Source organism: Hemiscyllium ocellatum, chromosome 8, assembly GCF_020745735.1.
Source record: "Hemiscyllium ocellatum isolate sHemOce1 chromosome 8, sHemOce1.pat.X.cur, whole genome shotgun sequence".
Lineage (NCBI taxonomy): Eukaryota > Metazoa > Chordata > Chondrichthyes > Orectolobiformes > Hemiscylliidae > Hemiscyllium > Hemiscyllium ocellatum.
Window position 1 is genome coordinate 103,928,237 of NC_083408.1, and position 20,578 is coordinate 103,948,814.

The 20,578-nt window shown below is 41.1% G+C and overlaps 1 protein-coding gene across 9 annotated transcripts in view; it reads left to right on the forward strand.

The window, feature by feature from the left end:
• fam161b (FAM161 centrosomal protein B) overlaps positions 1-19,876 on the forward strand; it is a 35,384-nt gene extending 15,508 nt beyond the window's left edge. For 8 of the 9 annotated variants that reach the window (XM_060829409.1, XM_060829410.1, XM_060829407.1 and 5 more), the window contains 6 exons: positions 3,343-3,680; positions 5,688-5,815; positions 13,409-13,576; positions 13,842-13,941; positions 14,305-14,459; positions 19,190-19,876. In XM_060829409.1, the coding sequence (XP_060685392.1) occupies positions 3,343-3,680; positions 5,688-5,815; positions 13,409-13,576; positions 13,842-13,941; positions 14,305-14,459; positions 19,190-19,322 (1,022 nt within the window). In that variant the 3' untranslated portion in view covers positions 19,323-19,876. The remainder of the gene's footprint in view (positions 1-3,342; positions 3,681-5,687; positions 5,816-13,408; positions 13,577-13,841; positions 13,942-14,304; positions 14,460-19,189) is intronic. The other variant, XM_060829413.1, reaches the window with a different exon arrangement.
• Positions 19,877-20,578: the final 702 nt, after the last annotated feature.

Sequence of the window (20,578 nt, forward strand, 5' to 3'; positions counted from 1 at the left end):
GGTCTCTAATCCAGGAGTATGTTGTGGTGTCCTCTCTGTTGTGTGTTAGTTTGGCCATTTTTTTTCTTTTAGTGTTGTTTTTTTTTGCGGTGTGTGGTCCTGTTCTGTACTATGGTGATTGCCTGTTCTATGGTCCGGGTCCATTCCTGATTGGTGGTTTTCGAAATTAACGATTTTTGGCACGCAATTTCTTGTCTGTATTTGTGTAGTCTGTTGTGTGCGTCTGTAATCATTACCTGGATCATCCTGAATCTGTTCTGTCTGACTCTGTCCCTGGCTTGTGGGTTGTTGACTCGTGGTCTGTATCTGACAATGGTGGAAAGATTCGATTCTTTCAGCATTCGAGCAGGAACCGAAGTTGTTCGTATGTGGTGCTTAGGCGTGTGGCGCTTAGGCGGTTGGCACAGGAATTCCATTTCCCACAGGACCCCATCACACAAACTGGCTAAAGAACTACAGCAGAAACTGAAACACCTGATCAGCGGATCCAGATACTCTATACAGTCAACACAGGAATTCTTGGACATCATCAGAAATATACACATAGACAAGGAAGAAACTATGGTCTCATTCGATGTAACGGCACTGCTCACCTCTATCGACAAAACCCTAGCCAGAGAAACAATAGCCAATCTGCTGGACATACAGAACAGACAATAAGATGGGGAACCTATCAACAAAGACTGCATACTCAAACTACTCATCACAAAGGTATACAGGAAAGCCACAAACACAGACCAAGTCCTAAACTACGGAAGCAACCACCCCAACACACACACACAAAAGAAGTTGCATCAAGACACTGTTCAAATTGGCCACAACACACAGCAGTACACCAGAACTGCAAAAAGAGGAAGAAGAACACCTATATAATGTATTCACCAAAAACGGATACCCCCGCAATTTCATCAACAGATGCCTAAGGGAAAGACAACGGAATGAGGATATGCCACAACCCAAAGGACTAGCCACACTACCATACATCAAAAACATTTCTGAACTGACAACCAGACTACAGCGACCACTAGGAGTCATAACAGCACACAAACCAACAGCCACTCTCAGACAACAACTCACCAGGATGAAGGACCCGATACCCAGCATGAGCAAAACCCATGTAGTGTACAAAATCCCATGCAAGGACTGCACAAAACACTACATGGGATAAACTGGAAGACAGCTAATGGTCCGCATCCATGAACACCAACTAGCCACAAAACGACATGACCAGCTATCCTTTAGCTACACACTCCGATGACAAGCAACATGAGTTCGACTGGGACAACACTACTATTGTAGGACAAGCCAAACAGAGAACACCCAGGGAATTCCCAGAGGCATGGCACTCCTCCACAGATTCATTCAATAAGCATATCGACCTGGACCCAATATACCGGCCACTGCAGCGGATAGCTGGAACTGACAACCGGAAGCGGCAGATACAAATCACTATAAATGCCGGAGGAAACATCACAGAAGCGCTTCACAGGAGGCTCCCATGCACTGAGGATGTCACCTAGACAGGGGACGAATGCCTGCAACATCAATTCCCAGCTCGGCGAACAGAACCACAACAGCGAGCACCCGAGCTACAAATCTTCTCCCAAACCTTGAACTTTGATCTATTTATCCTATCCATGCCCCTCATAATTTTTTAAGTCTCTATAAGGTCACCCCTCAGCCTCCAATGCTCTGGGGAAAACAGCCTCAGCCTGTTCAGCCTCTCCCTGTAGCTCAATTCCTCCAACCCTGGCAGCATCCTGAAATTTTTTCTGAACCCTTTCAAGTTTCACAACATCTTTCCGATAGGAAGAAGACCAGAATTGCGTGCAATATTCCAACAGTGGCCTAACCAATGTCCTGTACAGCTGCAACATGACCTCACAACTCCTGTACTTAATACTCTGACCAATAAAGGAAAGCATACCAAATGCCTTCCTCACTATCCTAACTACCTGCGACTCCACTTTCAAGGAGCTATGAACCTGCACTCCAAGGTCTCTTTGTTCAGCAACTCTTCCTAGGACCTTACCATTAAGTGTATAAGTTCTACTAAGATTTGCTTTCCCAAAATGCAGCACCTCGCATTTGTCTGAATTAAACTCCATCTACCTCTTCTCAGCCCATTGGCCTACCTGGTCCAGATCCTGTTGTAATCTGAGGTAACCCTCTTTGCTGTCCACTACACCTCCAATTTTGGTGTCATCTGCAAACTTACTAACTGTATCTCTTATGCTCGCATCCAAATCATTTATGTAAATGACAAGAAGTAGAGGACCCAGCCCCAATCCTTATGGCACTCCACTGGTCACAGGCCTCCAGTCTGAAAAACAACCCTCCACCACCATTCTCTGTCTTCTACCTTTGATCCAGTTCTGTATCCAAATGGCTAGTTCTCCCTTTATTCCATGAGATCCAACCTTGCTAATCAGTATCCCATGGGGAATCTTGTCAAATGCCTTCCTGAAGTCAATACAGATCACATCTACCGCTCTACCCACATCAATCCTCTTTGTTACTTCTTCAAAAAACTCAATCAAGTTTCTGAGACATGATTTCCCACACACACAATCAGTCCTTGCCTTTCCAAATACATGTACATCCTGTCCCTCAGGATTCCCTCCAACAACTTTCCCACCACTGAGGTCAGGCTCTCCGGTCTTTAGTTCCCTGACTTGTCTTTACTGCCCTTCTTAAACAGTGGCACCACGTTAGCCAACCTCCAGTCTTCCGGCACCTCACCTGTGACTATTGATGATACAAATATCTCAGCAAGAGGCCTAGTAATCACTTCTTTGGCTTTCCACAGAGTTCTCGGGTACACCTGATCAGGTCCTGGGGATTTATCCACCTTTAACCGTTTCAAGACATCAAGCGCTTCCTCTTCTGTAATCTGGACATATTACAAGATGTCACTATCTATTTCCCGACAGTCTATATCTTCCATATCCTTTTCCACAGTAAATACTGATGCAAAATATTCATTTAGTATCTTCCCCCATTTTCTGTGGCTCCACACAAAGGCCGCCTTGCTGACCTTTGAGGCATGTATTTGTTGAATGTCGTACATGTTCCAAAACACACTATATATTTGATTTTCAATTACATGTGTCAGATTCATGCTGGCACATAAAGTAATTCCTGTTTCAGAACTATTCCTAATGGCAGACTAGGTCTCTGCTTAGCAACTCTTCATAATAGCACAGCTGAGATTTTAGTTGTGCAGTGCCTGAATTTTGCTTATCTCTTCAATGTTATGATATCACCGATAGATACTGCCAAGTGTATTGCTAAGTATACATTTATTAAAATGCAGACATTTTTCCTGTTTCTCTATTAAAGAAGATGAGCTGTTCAGAAAGATCCGCATACAGATGCGAGCTGCAGACTTACTCAAAAGTGCTTCTTCACCTATAAATCTTCATCCTTACAAAAAGGAGCTGGCTAGATCAAGCTCTATGAAAACCAGAGAGAAAAAGCTGGGATTCCTGGAAGATGAGCCAAAGTTCAAGCCGAGGATAAATCCAGACGTTCCTGATTATGTAAAACTCTACAAAGCTTTTCAAAGAGAAGCGAGAAGAAAGGAGCAGGTGAAGGAGACAACCAAATGTGTGCCCTTTGAACTTCATACATCAAAACTAGCACCACGGCAAAGCAACACAAGTGAAGTTGTATCAAAGGTAAGCTTTTCACTGTAATGCCACAGGTTGGAAGTTCCTCTCAAAACTGAAGTGTATTAATATCAACAGCCAAATACATTCCAGAAATCCCAATCTAGATACATGGGGGGGTGGATCTTCATCTTCACTTACTGAGCTATAATCTGGCAGAGCAGATTACTTGCCGTTTATGACTATGCCATTTCTTAAGGGATTCCTCCTAATTTCCACTGAAACTGCAACAGAAAAGCAGGGAACATGCTGACGTTTTACCATTGGGAATTTACTTACAGGTCATTCTCTTCTTTTGCAGTCCCTTGGGATTGAGGTGAATTGCTTTTCATTCTGGTTCATTAGACTTATCAGCCATCACACAACCCACTATGAATACTGCAACACATAGAGCAGCCAGTGCTTGAAGGGTTGGGAAACTGAGGTGTTCGGAGGGAAGTACAATTCCTCCAACAAATCAACTTAGCTTTTACGCATTCCCAGTGAAGTGTGTTCCGTGCTTCCCAAACAAATTTTATGTATTTAGGTTGGTCATAAACCAGAGAGTCCCGTGAGTTGACAGGGATGTTTGAGCTCTTCGCAGATGCTTTAAGGACGTCCCTGAAATGTTTTTACTGTCGTCCTGTGAGTCATCTCTGTGACCAAGTTCCAAATTGAGCAGTTGTTACAGGAGTGGGGCCTGCAAACTAAAACTGGCTTTGTGTAATTAACGCCTTTAACATTGGACTGTTTGGCTTTGGAGAGGATGCTGCTGTTAGATCATTTTTCTTGCCACTGGATTTGGATGATCTTAAGGTACCACTTTCACCTTTCCAGTACTTTCAGGTGCCTGCTTACAGGTATGCATAAATATATAAATTGTATGTCTATGACATATTTACACTTAACGATTTCAGGTAAAGGTAAAATCTCCATGGTCTTCCCAGATCAGAGAGCTGCTGTCTCATTTAGGCAGACATCTAGTATTGGCTTTACCTGAGGGTCATAACACCTGAGGGGAGATATTGAGAAGGACAGTTCTTCAAGGTAACCTCAACTGGTGAAGAATTGAACCCATGTTGTTGGAGTCACTTTGCATGGCAACTAGCTGTCCAGCCAACTAAGCTATTCCAGACTACAAATGTAACATAGAGTTGGCTGTAGAGTGCACCTCTAGTGAGAAAACTTGTTTGAGTTGCTGAAATTTATCAGTTTGACAGTATGAAGCAGAGTTTGTACTTTTTTAAAGTCAGCATCAAGCAGTTCCATGTTCTACCTGAAGTTGTATCCAAGGTCTAGGTTCAATATGTGACCTGTACGGAGTTAGCTATTCATGGTTGGAGATATCGATGTCAAAATTTACCCTGTGGATCACACAGATTGCTTAGCAGTAATTCTGGTAAGCACAGCATGGAACAGACTCAATACACTTTTGAAACAATGCCAATGTGTGTCCAGTACCCACGGCATTGAGAGTCTTGAGCAGCAAAAGCATAACTTTGCTCTATGATCCTGGCATTGAGGAAAGAGAAGGCAAAATATCTAGCAACAGTGACCACCTTCCAGCAAAGGGTGTGTGTGTGTGTGTGTGTGTCAGATACCTGTAATCTCGTCACCATACCAGAAACCAACTTGCAAGAAGCCTATTCTTAGTACAAACCCAATTCATTCAAATCAATATTTTTATACTATTATTCTGTGTTAGTTAGATGGCTTCATTTAAATTAATGGATCATTCATGGATTTATTAAAATAGAAAATTATTTTGAATTATCGCAGTAAACCCTAATCAAATATTGTGGTTCTGATGGCGAGTATGAGTGAAAATGAAGTCCTCGATTGCATACTTGGGCTCCTTTTGGTGTAACTAACATGCATTTAACAACTTAATTACCTAACTTTAGTGCAAGTGCAATAATTTAACTTTATTTCACATTAAAAAGGGTTATATCATTAAACAATTCTTGTGTTAAACAATTATGATATTGCATAACTCTTTTCAAACATAAAATGGTTACTCTGCTGTTACATTAACAGGATTCTCATCAGAAAGTTAAGACTCATTTGAATGAAAACAATTCTTTCAGTGGCATTCATTCACTATCTTCTGATACACTTCCTACCTACACAACAGATGCTGCAAGGAAAAGGCACTCAGCTGTCAGGTAAATCAAAATTAGAAATTAAACAGAAACTCTCATTAGCACACTTTTTCTTTTTGGTACATTGTAAATAAATTGACCGAGAAATGGATTGTGTACTATGCCTCACAGGTGTTATTTTAAAATTTATTCATGGAATGCCACCATTGCTGGTAAGGCCTGCACCTATTCCATCCCTCGTTGCCCTTGAGAAGATGTTGGTAAGTTTCCTTCCTGAATAAAATTGAGCAGCCTGCTGAGCCACTTTATAAGATAACCATAAGTTCATCATATTGCTGAGAGTTTGGAGTCACACAGGCCATGTGAGATAAGGATAGCAGATTTCCTTCCCTAATGGACATTTAAACCAAATAGGAGTGGTGCTGGAAAAGCACAGCAGTTCAGGCAGCATCCGAGGAACAGTAAAATCGATGTTTCGGGCAAAAGGAATTCCTGATGAAGGGCTTTTGCCCAAAATGTCGATTTTCCTGCTCGGATGCTGCCTGAACTACTGTGCGGCACGGGCGGCACGGTGGCACAGTGGTTAGCACTGCTGCCTCACAGCGCCTGTAGACCCGGGTTCAATTCCCGACTCAGGCGACTGACTGTGTGGAGTTTGCACGTTCTCCCCGTGTCTGCGTGGGTTTCCTCCGGGTGCTCCGGTTTCCTCCCACAGTCCAAAGATGTGCGGGTCAGGTGAATTGGCCAAGCTAAATTGCCCGTAGTGTTAGGTAAGGGGTAAATGTAGGGGTATGGGTGGGTTCCGCTTCGGCGGGTCGGTGTGGACTTGTTGGGCCGAAGGGCCTGTTTCCACACTGTAAGTCTAAGTCTAATCTATAATCTAGACTCTGGTTTCCAGCATCTGCAGTCATTGTTTTTACCTACTTAAACCAGATAACTTTTTATGACACCTATTGTTTCAGTTTCTACATACTTTTGATTAGTGAGGATTTGGAGGTGCCAGTGTTGGACTCGGGTGTACAAAGTTAAAAAATTACAACACCAGGTTATAGTCCAACAGGTTTATTTGAAAGCACTAGCTTTTGGAGCACCTCTCCTTCATCAGGTGGTTGTGGAGTATGAGATTATAAGACACAGAATTTATAGCAAAAGTTTACAGTGTGATGTAACTGAAATGATGTATTGAAAAAGACCTGGATTGTTTGTTCAGACTTAACAATCATATACTGCACAACCTAATGATGAAGGAGCAGCATTCCAAAGGCTAGTGCATTAAAATAAACCTGTTGGACTATAACCTGGTGTTGTGATTTTTAACTTTGATTAGTGAGTACAGTGATACTGGGACACTGGGGTCTTATACATTATATTATGAGACATTTGTGGAATAAACAGGAAGAAACTCTCCCGATGGAACATCACTTTAAAGTGATTGGCAAAAGAGGCAATACTGACATGAAGAATTTTTTTATGGACCAGGTGGTTAGGATCTAGAATGCAATGTTTCAATATGGGTGAATGCAGATTCAAAAGAGAATTTTGAATAATTTTGGATAATTTTCTGGAGAGGATAAAAAAAAGCAGGCCTATGGGTAATGGGTGGGTAATAGGGGTGGTGAATTGCTCATGCAAGAATTCAACATGGATATGATGGACCAAATGGCCTACTGTGTTGTGATCATTTTAGGATTTTTAAAATTCCAAATTTGTTTAAATTTAAATTTCCTGACTGCCATGACGGGATTTGAACACTTTTTTTAATGTCTGGATTATTAGTCCAGGCCTAGTCATAGAACTTTACAGCATAGAAGGAGCTCTTTGACCCAGTCATCGAATGCCCATCCACTCTAATCCCATTTTCTACTACTTGTTCCATAGCCCTGTTTCTATAGCATTTCAGGTATTCATCTAAACACTTCCTAAATGTTGTGAAGTTTCCTATTCTAACACCCTTTCAGATAAAAAAAAGTTTTGCTTAAGGTAGAGGGCAGGTGGTTCCAAAGGGATTTAGGTCTATGCTGCTAGAATACTAGTTTTGATCACAAGGCTACAGTAGAGTCATATAGATGTACAGCACGGAAACAGACCCTTTGGTCCAACTCGTCCATGCCGACCAGATATCCCAACCCAATCTAGTCCCACCTGCCAGCACCCAGCCCATATCCCTCCAAGCCCTTCCTATTCATATACCCATCCAAAGCCTCTTAAATGTTGCAATTGTACCAGCCTCCACCACTTCCTCTGGCAGCTCATTCCATACTTGTACCACTCTGTGTGAAAAAGTTGCCCCTTAGGTCTCTTTTATATCTTTCCCCTCTCACCCTAAACCTATGCCCTGTAGTTCTGGACTCCCTGACCCCAAGGAAAAGACTTTGCCTATTTATCCTATCCATGCCCCTCATAATTTTGTAAAACTCTATAAGGTCACCCTCAGCCACCGACGCTCCAGGGAAAACAGCCCCAGTCTGTTCAGCCGCTCCCCATAGCTCAAATCCTCCAACCCTGGCAACATCCTTGTAAATCTTTTCTGAATCCTTTCAAGTTTCACAACCTCTTTCCGATAGGAAGGAGACCAGAATTGCACGCAATATTCCAACAGTGGCCTAACCAGTGTCCTGTACAGCCGCAACATGACCTCCCAACTCCTGTATTCAATACTCTGACCAATAAAAGAAAGCATACCAAATGCCGCCTTCACTATCCTATCTACCTGTGACTCAACTTTCAAGGAGCTATGAATTTGCACTCCAAGGTGTCTGTTCAGCAACACTCCCTAGGACCTTGCCATACTCCAGAGATTTTGTATAAATTCTCCTTTAGGTCAGTAATTAAGTTAAGAAAATGTAATTGAGTTTTTGAAAAGATGACTAAGTGTATTGATTATACTGATGCAGTTGAAGTGGTTTACACAAACATCATAAAGCCCTTTGACAAGATCCCACATGGAAGGTATGGAATTTTAAAAATCCTAAAATTAACAGCCTATGAGATCCAATGCAAGTTGACAAACATGGTCCAAAATTAGCTTACAAATAGTGCATTGAGGATAGGAGTTAGGAGGTCGTGTTGCAGCTGCACAAGATATTGGTTAGGCCAGTTTTGGAACACTGTGTTCAGTTCTGGTGTCCCTGCTGTAGGAAAGATGTTGTGAAACTTGAAAGGGTCAGAAAAGATTTACGAGGACACTGCCAGGATTGGAGGGTTTGAGCTGTAGGGAGCAGCTGAACAGTGTGGGGCTATTTTCCCTGGAGTGTTGAAGGCTGAGGGGTAAACTTGTGGAGGTTTATAAGATCATATGTGTGTGTGTGTGTGTGTGTGTGTGTGTGTGTACACAAAGAGTGATTGTGGAGAGTTTTTGTGATTAGGAGCATGTGACCAGTGGTGTAGCACAGGCATTGGTGCTAGGACTCTTTGTTCTGTACATTAATGACTAGGGTGTGAATATAAAAAGTAGAATTAGTAAGTTTGCAGATGACATGAAAATTGGTGTTGATAGGAGGATTGTCTCAGGCTACAGTCTGAGGAGGTGGGATGGGTTTTTGATTTGAGGTGCACAAAATTGAGAGGCACAAACAGAGTAAATTATGAGAATCTTTTCCCCTTGGTAGATATGTCTTAAGACCAAAGGATATAAGTTTAAGGTGATCTATAAATGGTTTTGAGGAGATCTGATAAAAATCTTTTTCACCAAGGGGGTGGTAGAAATATGGAACATATTGCCTGAGAGGGTGGTGGAGGCATATACACTCTTAACATTTTTTAAGAAGCATCTGAATGAGCATTTAAAAAGCCAGGACTTAGTAAGCTATTGGTTAGGTACAGATAAATGGGATTAGTATAGTTTGGTGTTTGTTGGTCAGCAAAAACATGGTGGGCTAAAGGGTTCTGATTCTATGCTATATAACTCAATGACTCTGAAACGTGTCCTTCATCTAATTTCACCCTTTGTGCAGAGGAAATACACTAGAATGGTACAATCTAAGATTGTCCTTCTGCTACAGTATGGTGCTGAGAATTTGGCACAAAATTCTGAGCAGGCTCCTACGTTTAAAAGCATTTAGTACAGAATTCTTGATTTGGTACTCTATTCATAAAGCCAGGGATTATATGTGCTTCTGAAAATGTGCACACAATTATTCTCCAATATTTGTACCTGGAAGTCCTTTAAAATTTGGTTACGTTGTTGCTTCCTACCAAAATAAATCGCTTCACACTTCCTTATATTAAACTTAATCTGCCAGTGTTTCCCCAGATTGAATATGTTCTCCTGAAGGTGTTATTGGTAAACTTCCATCTTGAATACAATACGAGAAGAACACTAAGAATCCACATTGAGGAGGAGCCTGGGTTCTTCCAGCCTTTTTTGCTTCTAATTCAAATTTCCAGCATACACATTATTTCATCTTGCTTTGGGGATGGTTGCAATCGTTTGAAGGGAAGAAGGGTTAATATTATTTTGAGCAAGTATGAACCTGGCAGATTTGAAGAGTAGGACAGTACCTGAGAAGAGGAAACAGCTAACAATATTAACTAATATGAGCCAGGAAGAAAAGTTAGTTGGTCAGCAGTTTGATTGAAATAGATTTGAGGAAGCAGGTTTCCTGGAAAAGACAAGCTTGGAGAGAAAGCCAACAAATTATACCAAACAATGGGCAACTACATTGGGTTGTTCACTTGTATAGCAGCCAATAACATCTACACTAAACAGCAGCCAAATATAGCTCACACTTGTGAAATATCCAACAACTTACTTTTACATAGCAACTAATACCTTGTGTTACAGCAACAACTAACGACAGCCAAAATCAACAACTTACACATTTGTGTAACAGCCAACACCAGCAACTTAAAGTTCTGTTACTACCAATAACAACTGAATAATCATAGGAGCCGAGTACAGCTTACACTTCAGAAATATTCAACAATAACATACTCTTGTATGGCAGCCAACAACAGATCACATTTATTAATAAGCCAATGCAATGTACATTCTGCCAACAACAATTTAAACTCAGATATTATCTTAAATTTACATTTGTACGATAACAAACTGTAACCATGCGTACACAGCACATTTTATAGAACAAATGGCCCGTCATGCTCACTAGGAATTTAAAGAACACCAAGTCAGAAAAGAGATGTTCCAGGAGATGATTGAAAGCACATGTAAGGGTGGCCTGTACCTGCTTATATCAAAATGGCCCATGCCTGCTTACACGAAGGATGACGAAAAATAAGCAAAACCAAACTGCCTGGTTACATAGTGAAACATAATGGTACCTTTGAACAGGACTACTCCAAGGTCAGGAAGGAGGCCCTACGAGAAATCATATGAAACAGTTTTGATAAGAGGCTGCCTAAAGACAGGCAAGTGATTGATTGTAGCTGAAAATGTGTTGCTGGAAAAGCACAGCAGGTCAGGCAGCATCCAAGGAACAGGAAGTTCGACGTTTCGGGCATAAGCTCTTTCCAGCAACACATTTTCAACTCTGATCTCTGCATTTGCAGTCCTCACTTTCTCCTCCAAGTGATTGATCTTAGCCTCATTAATGAAACAATGATTGTCCCAGTGAATAAATAACACCAGGTATGAATCTCAGCCTATGAGCCAGCCAGATTAACTCCCTACGCAGCTGCAAAGACAACAGCTAAAGTTATTTTGTAGTTATTTGTTTCTTTGAAGTTACTCATAACTTTTAACTAGAACCTATTTGTTAATATTTTCAGATAATCATAGAAGTAGTTTTCAACTTAAGAGGTAGATCCACATATAACCAAAGTATAATACAACCATTAGGAAAAAAACCCACTTAAACCTAGATGTGAATGTTAATTAGTCTCCATAAACATCTTCTGTTACGCCCTGAACAAATTAGATTGTTCACAGCCCATTACAAAGTAATTACAAAGTGCTAACAGTAGAAGTAGCTGTATAACTTTACACTCTATAAATAACTTTATAACCGAAGTCAACATTACAAATCTTATAGCAAGTAGTTAAAATTAACTTTTGTATTTTTACATATGTGATTTGGACTGTGGGAAATACAATGACTAACAGAATTTAAGCAGCCCTCAGAGAGATAAGCAAGCCTGAGTATATTTGAAGGAGTATAACCAATAACTTTGGAATGTGGATGCATAGGAGGATCCCAAAGCCTTGAAATAATCATGTCTGAAAAACACCATAAGATCTTAGGAACCTGGGGTTGTCCATGGGAATGCCCATCATTGATTAGGTATTTTACACAATTAGGTGGATGGAATTAAGGGGGAAGAACAATGACTATACTGTATTTGATTATTGTAATACAAAATATATAAATATGCTGTACTTTACTGTAAAGATCAGAATTGATCACTGTTCTAATCTGAGCCAAAGATTAAGGGAAAAATTGTTTTCTCATTTTGAGGCGAGATTCAGGGAAGATCTTTCAGGCCTCTCCTTGCATCAACCAGTTTATGCTTAGATAAAAGTCTTCCATTTGCCTAAATCCTGCTTTGTAGTCTGTTAAGGTAGCCTCCAACAGCACAGTAGAAGCTATATGTTTTGAGGAGGATTTTGAAGGTGGAATGGGAAATGGAGGAATTTAGGAATAAAGGTCGATAGCAGAAACCTGATGCCAGGAGTTTCTGTTTACTGATGGTGGACCATGAGGAGTAGTAACACACATTAGACCACCGTCAAAAGAAAGGCATGTGCTGAGAATAGAGATAAAGAAAGTGGTAAGAGATGAGTTGGAGTAACCATGTAAAATAATAACAATGATGTTAAAGTCAGTGAGTCACTGGAGGTTTGCAAGGACAGGAATGATAGGAACTTGGGAAATTACAATATACAATTAGCAGGGCAATAAATGCATTGAAATTCTACAAATTGAATGAAGATGAGGAGGCACTGAAGAAATTGAGGCTGAAGTTTCCAAAGACCTGATTGGCACTTTCTGTGATAGTGGCTGTGGTAACAAAATAGGCAAAGTAATAAAGGTGCTGCTTCAGATATTGCATTTGAAGCTCCATTTTACTCACAGTCAAACAGGACACCAGTATTATGGACTGAGTGAGCAGTAAGGAGGTGGAGTTGGAATTTACGCCTCAGCTACCAAGAGATGGCAGAGAGAGTTGGATAATTCCCTCAAGTACCAAGGCCAGGCAGGGAGAATTTCATTTGGGAGACGTGCAAAGCTAAATACAAAGAATTTAAAACCTGACAAGGTCCTGTCAACCTGTGGTTTTAATGGAGGCACACAACCAAAAATTTGAGTCTCAGAGACTCAGTTGGTAACACCCCTTTTAAAAAGATGTGTGCCTCCATTTTAATAATCCTATTATCTTTAAGCCAGTTTTGCTGGCACCAGGAAGCTTCAGAATTAAAGGGAGGCAGGAAAGAATGGAAATGAAGAAAATGTTTTGTCAGCGTATTGTGGGCCAGTAGGGGTGTGGTAGCCCAGATCACTGCAAATGTATAATCTCTCTGACCCTGCCCAATGGAGACTAACTGAAGACTGGAGGAAAAAAAATCATGTGCAAAGATCTAGCAAGGAAGAAGGCTGGTAGAAAGAACAGAGACACGTACAATTTTTTGAGTTAGGAGAATCACTTTAAGCATTGCTATGTTGTGCCATTTTAACAAATTATTCTGATTTTATCCCATAGAAAATCTCTAGAAGAACGAGACAAACAAGTGCTCGAGAAAGCTCAGTGGATGGAGAAGTACAAGATGAATACCCAAAGCATGAGCAAAACTTTATTGACACGGGCTAAAGCTATGGACCCTCATCAAAGCCTAGCAGAGACCTACAAAAAAACATTGAAGCAGTATAGGTCTGTTCAGTTCTTACTGTGCCACTTTTCTATACAGAAATGAGAGTGTGTTGTAATAGCAGATAACAAATTTTATTATATTATTGCTATGTACATCTAACAATAAAATGGCACATTATTTATAGCCGTGTTCAATTGCATGTAAGAAATCAGTTGGCAATATTTCATTCCTCTGTGACCCAAAACCAAAGATGTTCTTTTATGTCCCTTCTGATTTGTGAAACCTTTGTGTTCTTAAATTCTAACTGATCAATTGTTGCTTCAGACAGCGAGATTTCAAGAGGAAGAAAGAATACATGAAGGAAATGGAGGAGATGAAGAGACGAGTCCGTAGCAGACCGTTCCTCTTTGAACAAGTCAGTCAGGTGAGCAAGTAAATGGTTGCACGTAGTCAAACTCAAAGCTACAAATACAAAAGCAAAATACTCTAGATGTTGGAAATCTGCAGTAAAAGACAGACTGTGGCTAGAGATATTCAAAAGGTCACACACCATTTGGGGAAAACAAACAATTAACGTTTCAGATCAATAACCTGTCAAGAGGACATTACGAAAATGATCATATGAATGAAATATACAGAGGTGATCATCACCTACCATAGATATTAAAACTATTAAACAAGAAAATGAGAGATAATTAAGCAGGTTGAAAATTATTTAAGTTTAACACCCTCACATGGAAGTGTGCAACATAGATCTCTGCTCAGCACTGTGGTTTTTTGGTTTTAGAAAAATGCTTCATCCGTAGCTGAGAGACGGTACCGTGAAACATTGCGGCAAGCTGGAGTGGATGAAGAATTTGTGGAGGATAAAGGAAGAAATACAGCGTCTATCCCTCTTACAATATCGGATGAAGAAGACAATAGCTTTGACAGTGAAGACAGGTAGAATGTTTTGTTGCACATACTAGAGATAATGGGCTATTAGATTAGATTAGATTACTTACAGTGTGGAAACAGGCCCTTCGACCCAACAAGTCCACACTGACCTGCTGAAGCACAACCCACCCATACCCCTACATTTGCCCCATACCTAACACTACGGGCAATTTAGCATGGCCAATTCACCTGACCCGCACATCTTTGGACTGTGGGAGGAAACCGGAGCACCCAGGGAGAACGTGCAAACTCCACACAGTCAGTCGCCTGAGTCGGGAATTGAACCCAGGTCTCAGGCGCTGTGAGGCAGCAGTGCTAACCACTCTGCCACCGTGCCACCCACTAAACTCTGGCAAAAAACTTAATTATGAATTACTTGTCAAATTGTAAAGAAATTGAGGGTTTGGTTAAGAAAAAGAAGGAAGCATATGTAAGGTATAGACAGGATAGATCGAGTGAATCCTTAGAGTATAAAGGATGTAGGAGTGTATTTAAGAGGAAAATCAGGAGGGGGATATGACATAGCTTTGGCAAATAGAATTAAGGAGAATCCAACGAGTTTTTACAAATACATTATGGACAAAAGAGTAACTAGGGAGGGAATAGGGCCCCTCAAAGATCAGCAAGGTGGCTTTTGTGTGGAGCCGCAGAAAATGGGGGAGATACTAAATCAATATTTTGCATCAGTACATACTGTGGAAAATGATATGGAAGATATAGACAGTAGGGAAATAGATGTTGACATCTTGCAAAATGTCCACATTACAGAGGAGGAAGTGCTGGATGTCTTGAAACGGGTAAAGGTGGATAAATGCCCAGGACCTAATCAGGTGTACCCTAGAACTCTGTGGGAAGCTAGAGAAGTGATTGCTGAGCCTCTTGCTGAGATATTTGTCCCATCGATAGTCACAGGTGAGGTGCTGGAAGACTGGAGGTTGGCTAATGTGGTGTCACTGTTTAAGAAGGGTGGTAAGGACAAGCCAGGGGACTATAGACCAGTGAGCCTGACCTCGGTGGTGGGCAAGTTGTTGGAGGGAATTCTGAGGGACAGGATGTACATGTATTTGGAAAGGCAAGGACTGATTAAGGATACTCAACATGGTTTTGTGTTTGGGAAATCATGTCTCACAAACTTGATTGAGTTTTTTGAGGAAGTAACATAGAGGATTGATGAGGGCAGAGCAGTAGATGTGATCTATATGGACTTCAATAAGGCATTTGACAAGGTTCCCCATGGGAGACTGATTAGCAAGGTTAGATCTCATGGAATAAAGGGAGAATTAGCCATTTGGATACAGAACTGGCTCAAAGGTAGAAGGCAGAGGGTGGTGGAGGAGGGTTGTTTTTCAGACTGGAGGCCTGTGACCAGTGGAGTGCCACAAGGATCGGTGCTGGGTCCTCTACTTTTTGTCATTTACATAAATGATTTGGATGCGAGCATAAGAGGTAAGTTTGCAGATGACACCAAAATTGGAGGTGAAGTGGACAGCAAAGAGGGTTACCTCTGATTACAACAGGATCTTGACCAGATGGGCCAATGGGCTGGGAAGTGGCAGATGGAGTTTAATTCAGATAAATGTGAGGTGCTGCATTTTGGGAAAGCAAATCTTAGCAGGACTTATACACTTAATGGTAAGGTCCTAGGGAGTGTTGCTGAGCAAAGAGACCTTGGGGTGCAGGTTCATAGCTCTTGGAAGTGAAGTTGCAAGTAGATAGGATAGTGAAGGCGGCGTTTGGTATGCTTTCCTTTATTGGTCAGAGTATTGAGTACAGGGGTTGGGAGGTCACATTGTGGAAGTACAGGACATTAGTTAGGCAACTGTTGGAATGCTGTACATCTCGATGACTCTCTAACTCTAAATAAATATCTTTCTGGGAGGATGATATTTGGGGGTGGCTTTACTTGAAACAAATAATAAGAAGTTGTTTGTAGTACTATTTCCCAAATTTTCAACATTGTTTTTGCCATTCAGGGTAGTCCCATATCATGCCTCCATGCCCCCATCTGACTGAGGTCAGATACCCTTTGGTGTAAGAAAACAAATGGTTGGTTTCTGAGAGAAACAAAATACTGTTAACATTGTATTCTATTAGATAGCACACTTTATCTTTTGAAATCATCAAAAGAAATATACGGGATGGGAAGGAGTAGTGTAGTGCGAAATCAGTAGGAGCTGTGAAATAATGTAACAGTTAAACGCCATTTCTCGTGATTTTTCAACAAAAGGTCAGAAGAGATGAACTGAAGGTCAAGCCAATGTTTTCAATGTAAAGTCTTTTCCCTGCCATGGGGATGTCCATAACTAGAGGACATAGATGAGAGGGGAAAGAAATAAAAGAGACTGAAGGGCAACCTTTTCACGCAGAGGGTGGTGCATGATTGTAATGAGCTGCCAGCGGAAGTGGTGGAAGCTTGTACAATTACAACATTTAAAAGGTATCTGCATGAGTATATGAATAGGAAGGGTTGAGAGGGATATGGGCCAAATGCTGGCAAATTCGACTAGATTAATTTAGGATATCTGGTTGGCATGGACAAGTTGCACTGAAGGGCCAGTTTCTGTGCTGTATTTCTCTATAACTGTACCCCAAACTTTCCACAACAGCATATCCTTCACACTTGTATCTAGTCTGCAGAGTATGACACTGATTCTTTTTGCAGCACATTATAAGTTCCTGATCGTATGCTGGTCTTTGGGAAGTATGTGGAAATAATGGGCCAGTAATCCCCAGGAGAAAATTCTTACGGTATGTCGCATGAGAACAAGGAACCCAAAAGAGTTTGATGCAAATGAAATTGCAGCTTTAATTCTTTTCGTGCCTATACATTTTTATTGAGAAACCTTTTGTGTAAGTTCCACTCAAAGCATCAACCTTGGTTCTGTTAGATTCATAAAAATATACAGCATGGAAACAGACCCTTCGGTCTAACCTGTCCACGCTGACCAAATACCAATCTAATCTAGTCCCCCCTGCCAGCACCCGGCCCATATCCCTCCAAACCCTTCCTATTCATATACCCAACCAATGCCTCTTAAACGTTGCAATTGTACCAGCCTCCACCACTTCTTCTGGCAGCTCAACCATACACAAACCACCCTTTGCGTGAAAAAGTTGCCCCTTAGGTCCCTTTTATATCTTTCCCCTCTCACCCTAAACATATGCCCTCTACTTCTGGACACCCTGACCCCAGGGAAAAGACTTTGTCTATTTATCACATCCATGCCCCTCATAATTTTGTTCCTTGAAGAAGTTTTCCTCCTCTCTCTACAAGAATCTGAGAGGTTCTTTCTCACGGCAACCCCCAGGTCATCTCCTCTGATTCACCTATTGTGCTCTATGCTACTTTCTTCCCACCCCTATCCCACCCCTACGCACCCCCCCCCCCTCTCATTTATCTCTCCGCTCTGCAGGCACCCTGTCTCTATTCCTGATGAAGGGCTTTTGTCCAAAACGTCGATTTTCCTGCTCCTTGGATGCTGCCTGACCTGCTGTGCTTTTCCAGCACCACTCTAATCTGTACTCTTGTTCCTTGTTTGTATGTCAGAAATAGGAGGGGTCTGCAGTATAGGAGCCAGCAAATAATGGTGTGTGAGGCAGTTCTCCACCTATTTCCAAATAGTGCCAACTGACCAAGGACAATGGTACACACTGTTACTGAGCATCAATGGTGGAAGGAATGAGTGTTGGAGAATATGACGACAGTCAAGTGAATTACTTTATCCTAGATGGTGTCAATCTTCTTGAATGTTGTTGGAGCAGCACTCTTCCACGGAAGTGGGGAATATTATGTTACAATCCTGACTTGTGCCTTGTAGATGGAGTACAGGCTTTGGGGAGCTACATTTCTCCTCTACATTGGGGAGACTGGTCACCTCCGTTACTCACATCTCAGCTCTGGAATTCAGCATTTTTGTCTGTGTTTGAACCAAGGTTTTAAATAATGTCATATGATGACTCGCACTGGCAGAACTGAAACCAAACATAATGATCAGCTTAGATTACTTACAGCGTGGAAACAGGCCCTTTGGCCCAACAAGCCCACATCGACCCTCCGAAGAGCAACCCACCCAGACCCAGTCCCCTACATTTACCCCTTCACCTAACACTATGGGCACCTTAGCATAGCCAATTCACCTAACCTGCATGGTTTTGGACTAAGCAAATGCTAGCAAATTCTGCTTTATGGCCATTGTTGATGATACCATCCATCACTTCACCCAACAACTTGAAAGTTCCATTATTGAGTATTCGTCATGTTTAGAGGGAAAGAATTACAGATTTCTATTAACATACTGTGCTCTAATTTCAAAATTATGTCCCCTCTTGATTTCCCATGCCAGAGGAAAGTTACTTGTACCTACTCTATTGAATCCCTTTATTAATTTAAATGCTTCAATTTGTTTATCCCTATCATGTTAGCATTTTTAAAAAATATCTTGTGGTAAACTGAATACCCAGGTGCTAAATCATTGGTCTACAGAAGTTTTAAGTCATGAATAGGAACTAAATAACTTGAAAATGTGTTGCTGGAAAAACGCAGCAGGTCAGGCAGCATCCAAGGAACAGGAAATTTGACGTTTCGGGCACAAACCCTTCATCAGGAATGAGGAAAGTGTATCCAGCAGCCTGCATATCGGTTGATTTGATATGCATCTGTTCCATTTGAGGATCCCACTTGTGCTACTTGGCTCTAATTAAGAACTAAAGGCAATCTGCATTATTTTGTTCCATAGCAGAGAAAACCAGGAGAGTGACGAGACAAGTGAGCCTTCAGAAAGTATCAAACCAGTGGGAGTAAATGAGGAAAACATTATTCCAAAGGACAAAGGTGAAGAGGATGGAGAACAAGATGACGATCCTTACTGAGACAAACAAAATAATCTTGAGTAAGAAATTCAACCTGTGAATAGTACTAATAGTTCTAGCCTTCAGTTAAAAGAAAGACAACAATAAATTATTCACTCTTTCTACATTAGGTTTGCAATTACAATTACTCCAGCCTGTGTTTTGATGTAGATATGTTAGCAAGCATAATGTGAGCCAATTACCAATGTACACTGTACCTTGGAAACATATCATTTCAGAATCCAAGCACACACCGCTCTTAAAATTAGTGACATAGCATTGATGAACTATCTGAATTTTGCTTTTATCAGTTTAATATATTATTTCACAAGTTACATCCATGTCTCTTTTGTACATTTAATGTAAAGTTTTGCATTTGACATGTTTGAAGGACATAATGTACTTGAGCAAAGGACATTCCTGCTGGGTATCGACATGTTAATAAACTAGAAAGTAAAGTATACCTTCTCTTAAGAAGAGGCTATTCAGTCTGTTAAGACCATTGATTGTAAGAACTATCGAACTCTTTGGAATACCCCTACTTTTTACTCCCGCTCCCCCGAGAGCCCTTCAAATTTCTCCTGTCCTTAAATCCAATACTTTACATATTCTAACAGAAAATTAAGTAACCAATGACTATTTTAGCACTACTAAATAATAGTAAAAATAAATCTGTTAGGCTTAGAGAAAGCACACTAAAAATGAGTAATTCCATATTCTATTATCCAATAACTGAAGAAACTAAGGAATTTCCTTTTACACGTTCAGCAGCCACATCTGTAAGGATTTTGGTTTGATCATCAGCATCAAGGTAATGCATGTTGGTCTAGAATGTTGTCATTCTATCATTGATCAGTACTGACAATATGACAATGCACACAGGCTGGACAAACTAATGTTTTCCCTGCTTAGATTAAATAGACTATAATCAGACAGGAAACTGTAATGCATGATGGCAGTGAAGTAGGGCTCCTGAGCAGGAATGCATGTGCACTGCTTTTCTTTCTTTATTTTATTGTTTTTTTTATTCCTTTCTTGCTTTTTTCTTCCCTTTTTTTTAAGTTCTTTTTGGTCTTTTTTTCCCCCTCTGCTTCCTTCTCAGTCATAGAGGCAGTGGTAGCGATGGCAGCAGCTGAGGACCAGGAGCGGAGACGTTGTTAGTTGTCGATGAGGTGGCTGGTGTGCCTGGGCACAACTCTGGCAGTCAGTGGCATAGCGGCTGAGTCCAGAATGGGGCTCTGCAGCTCTGGGTGGATAGGGCCCAATGTGTGGACTGA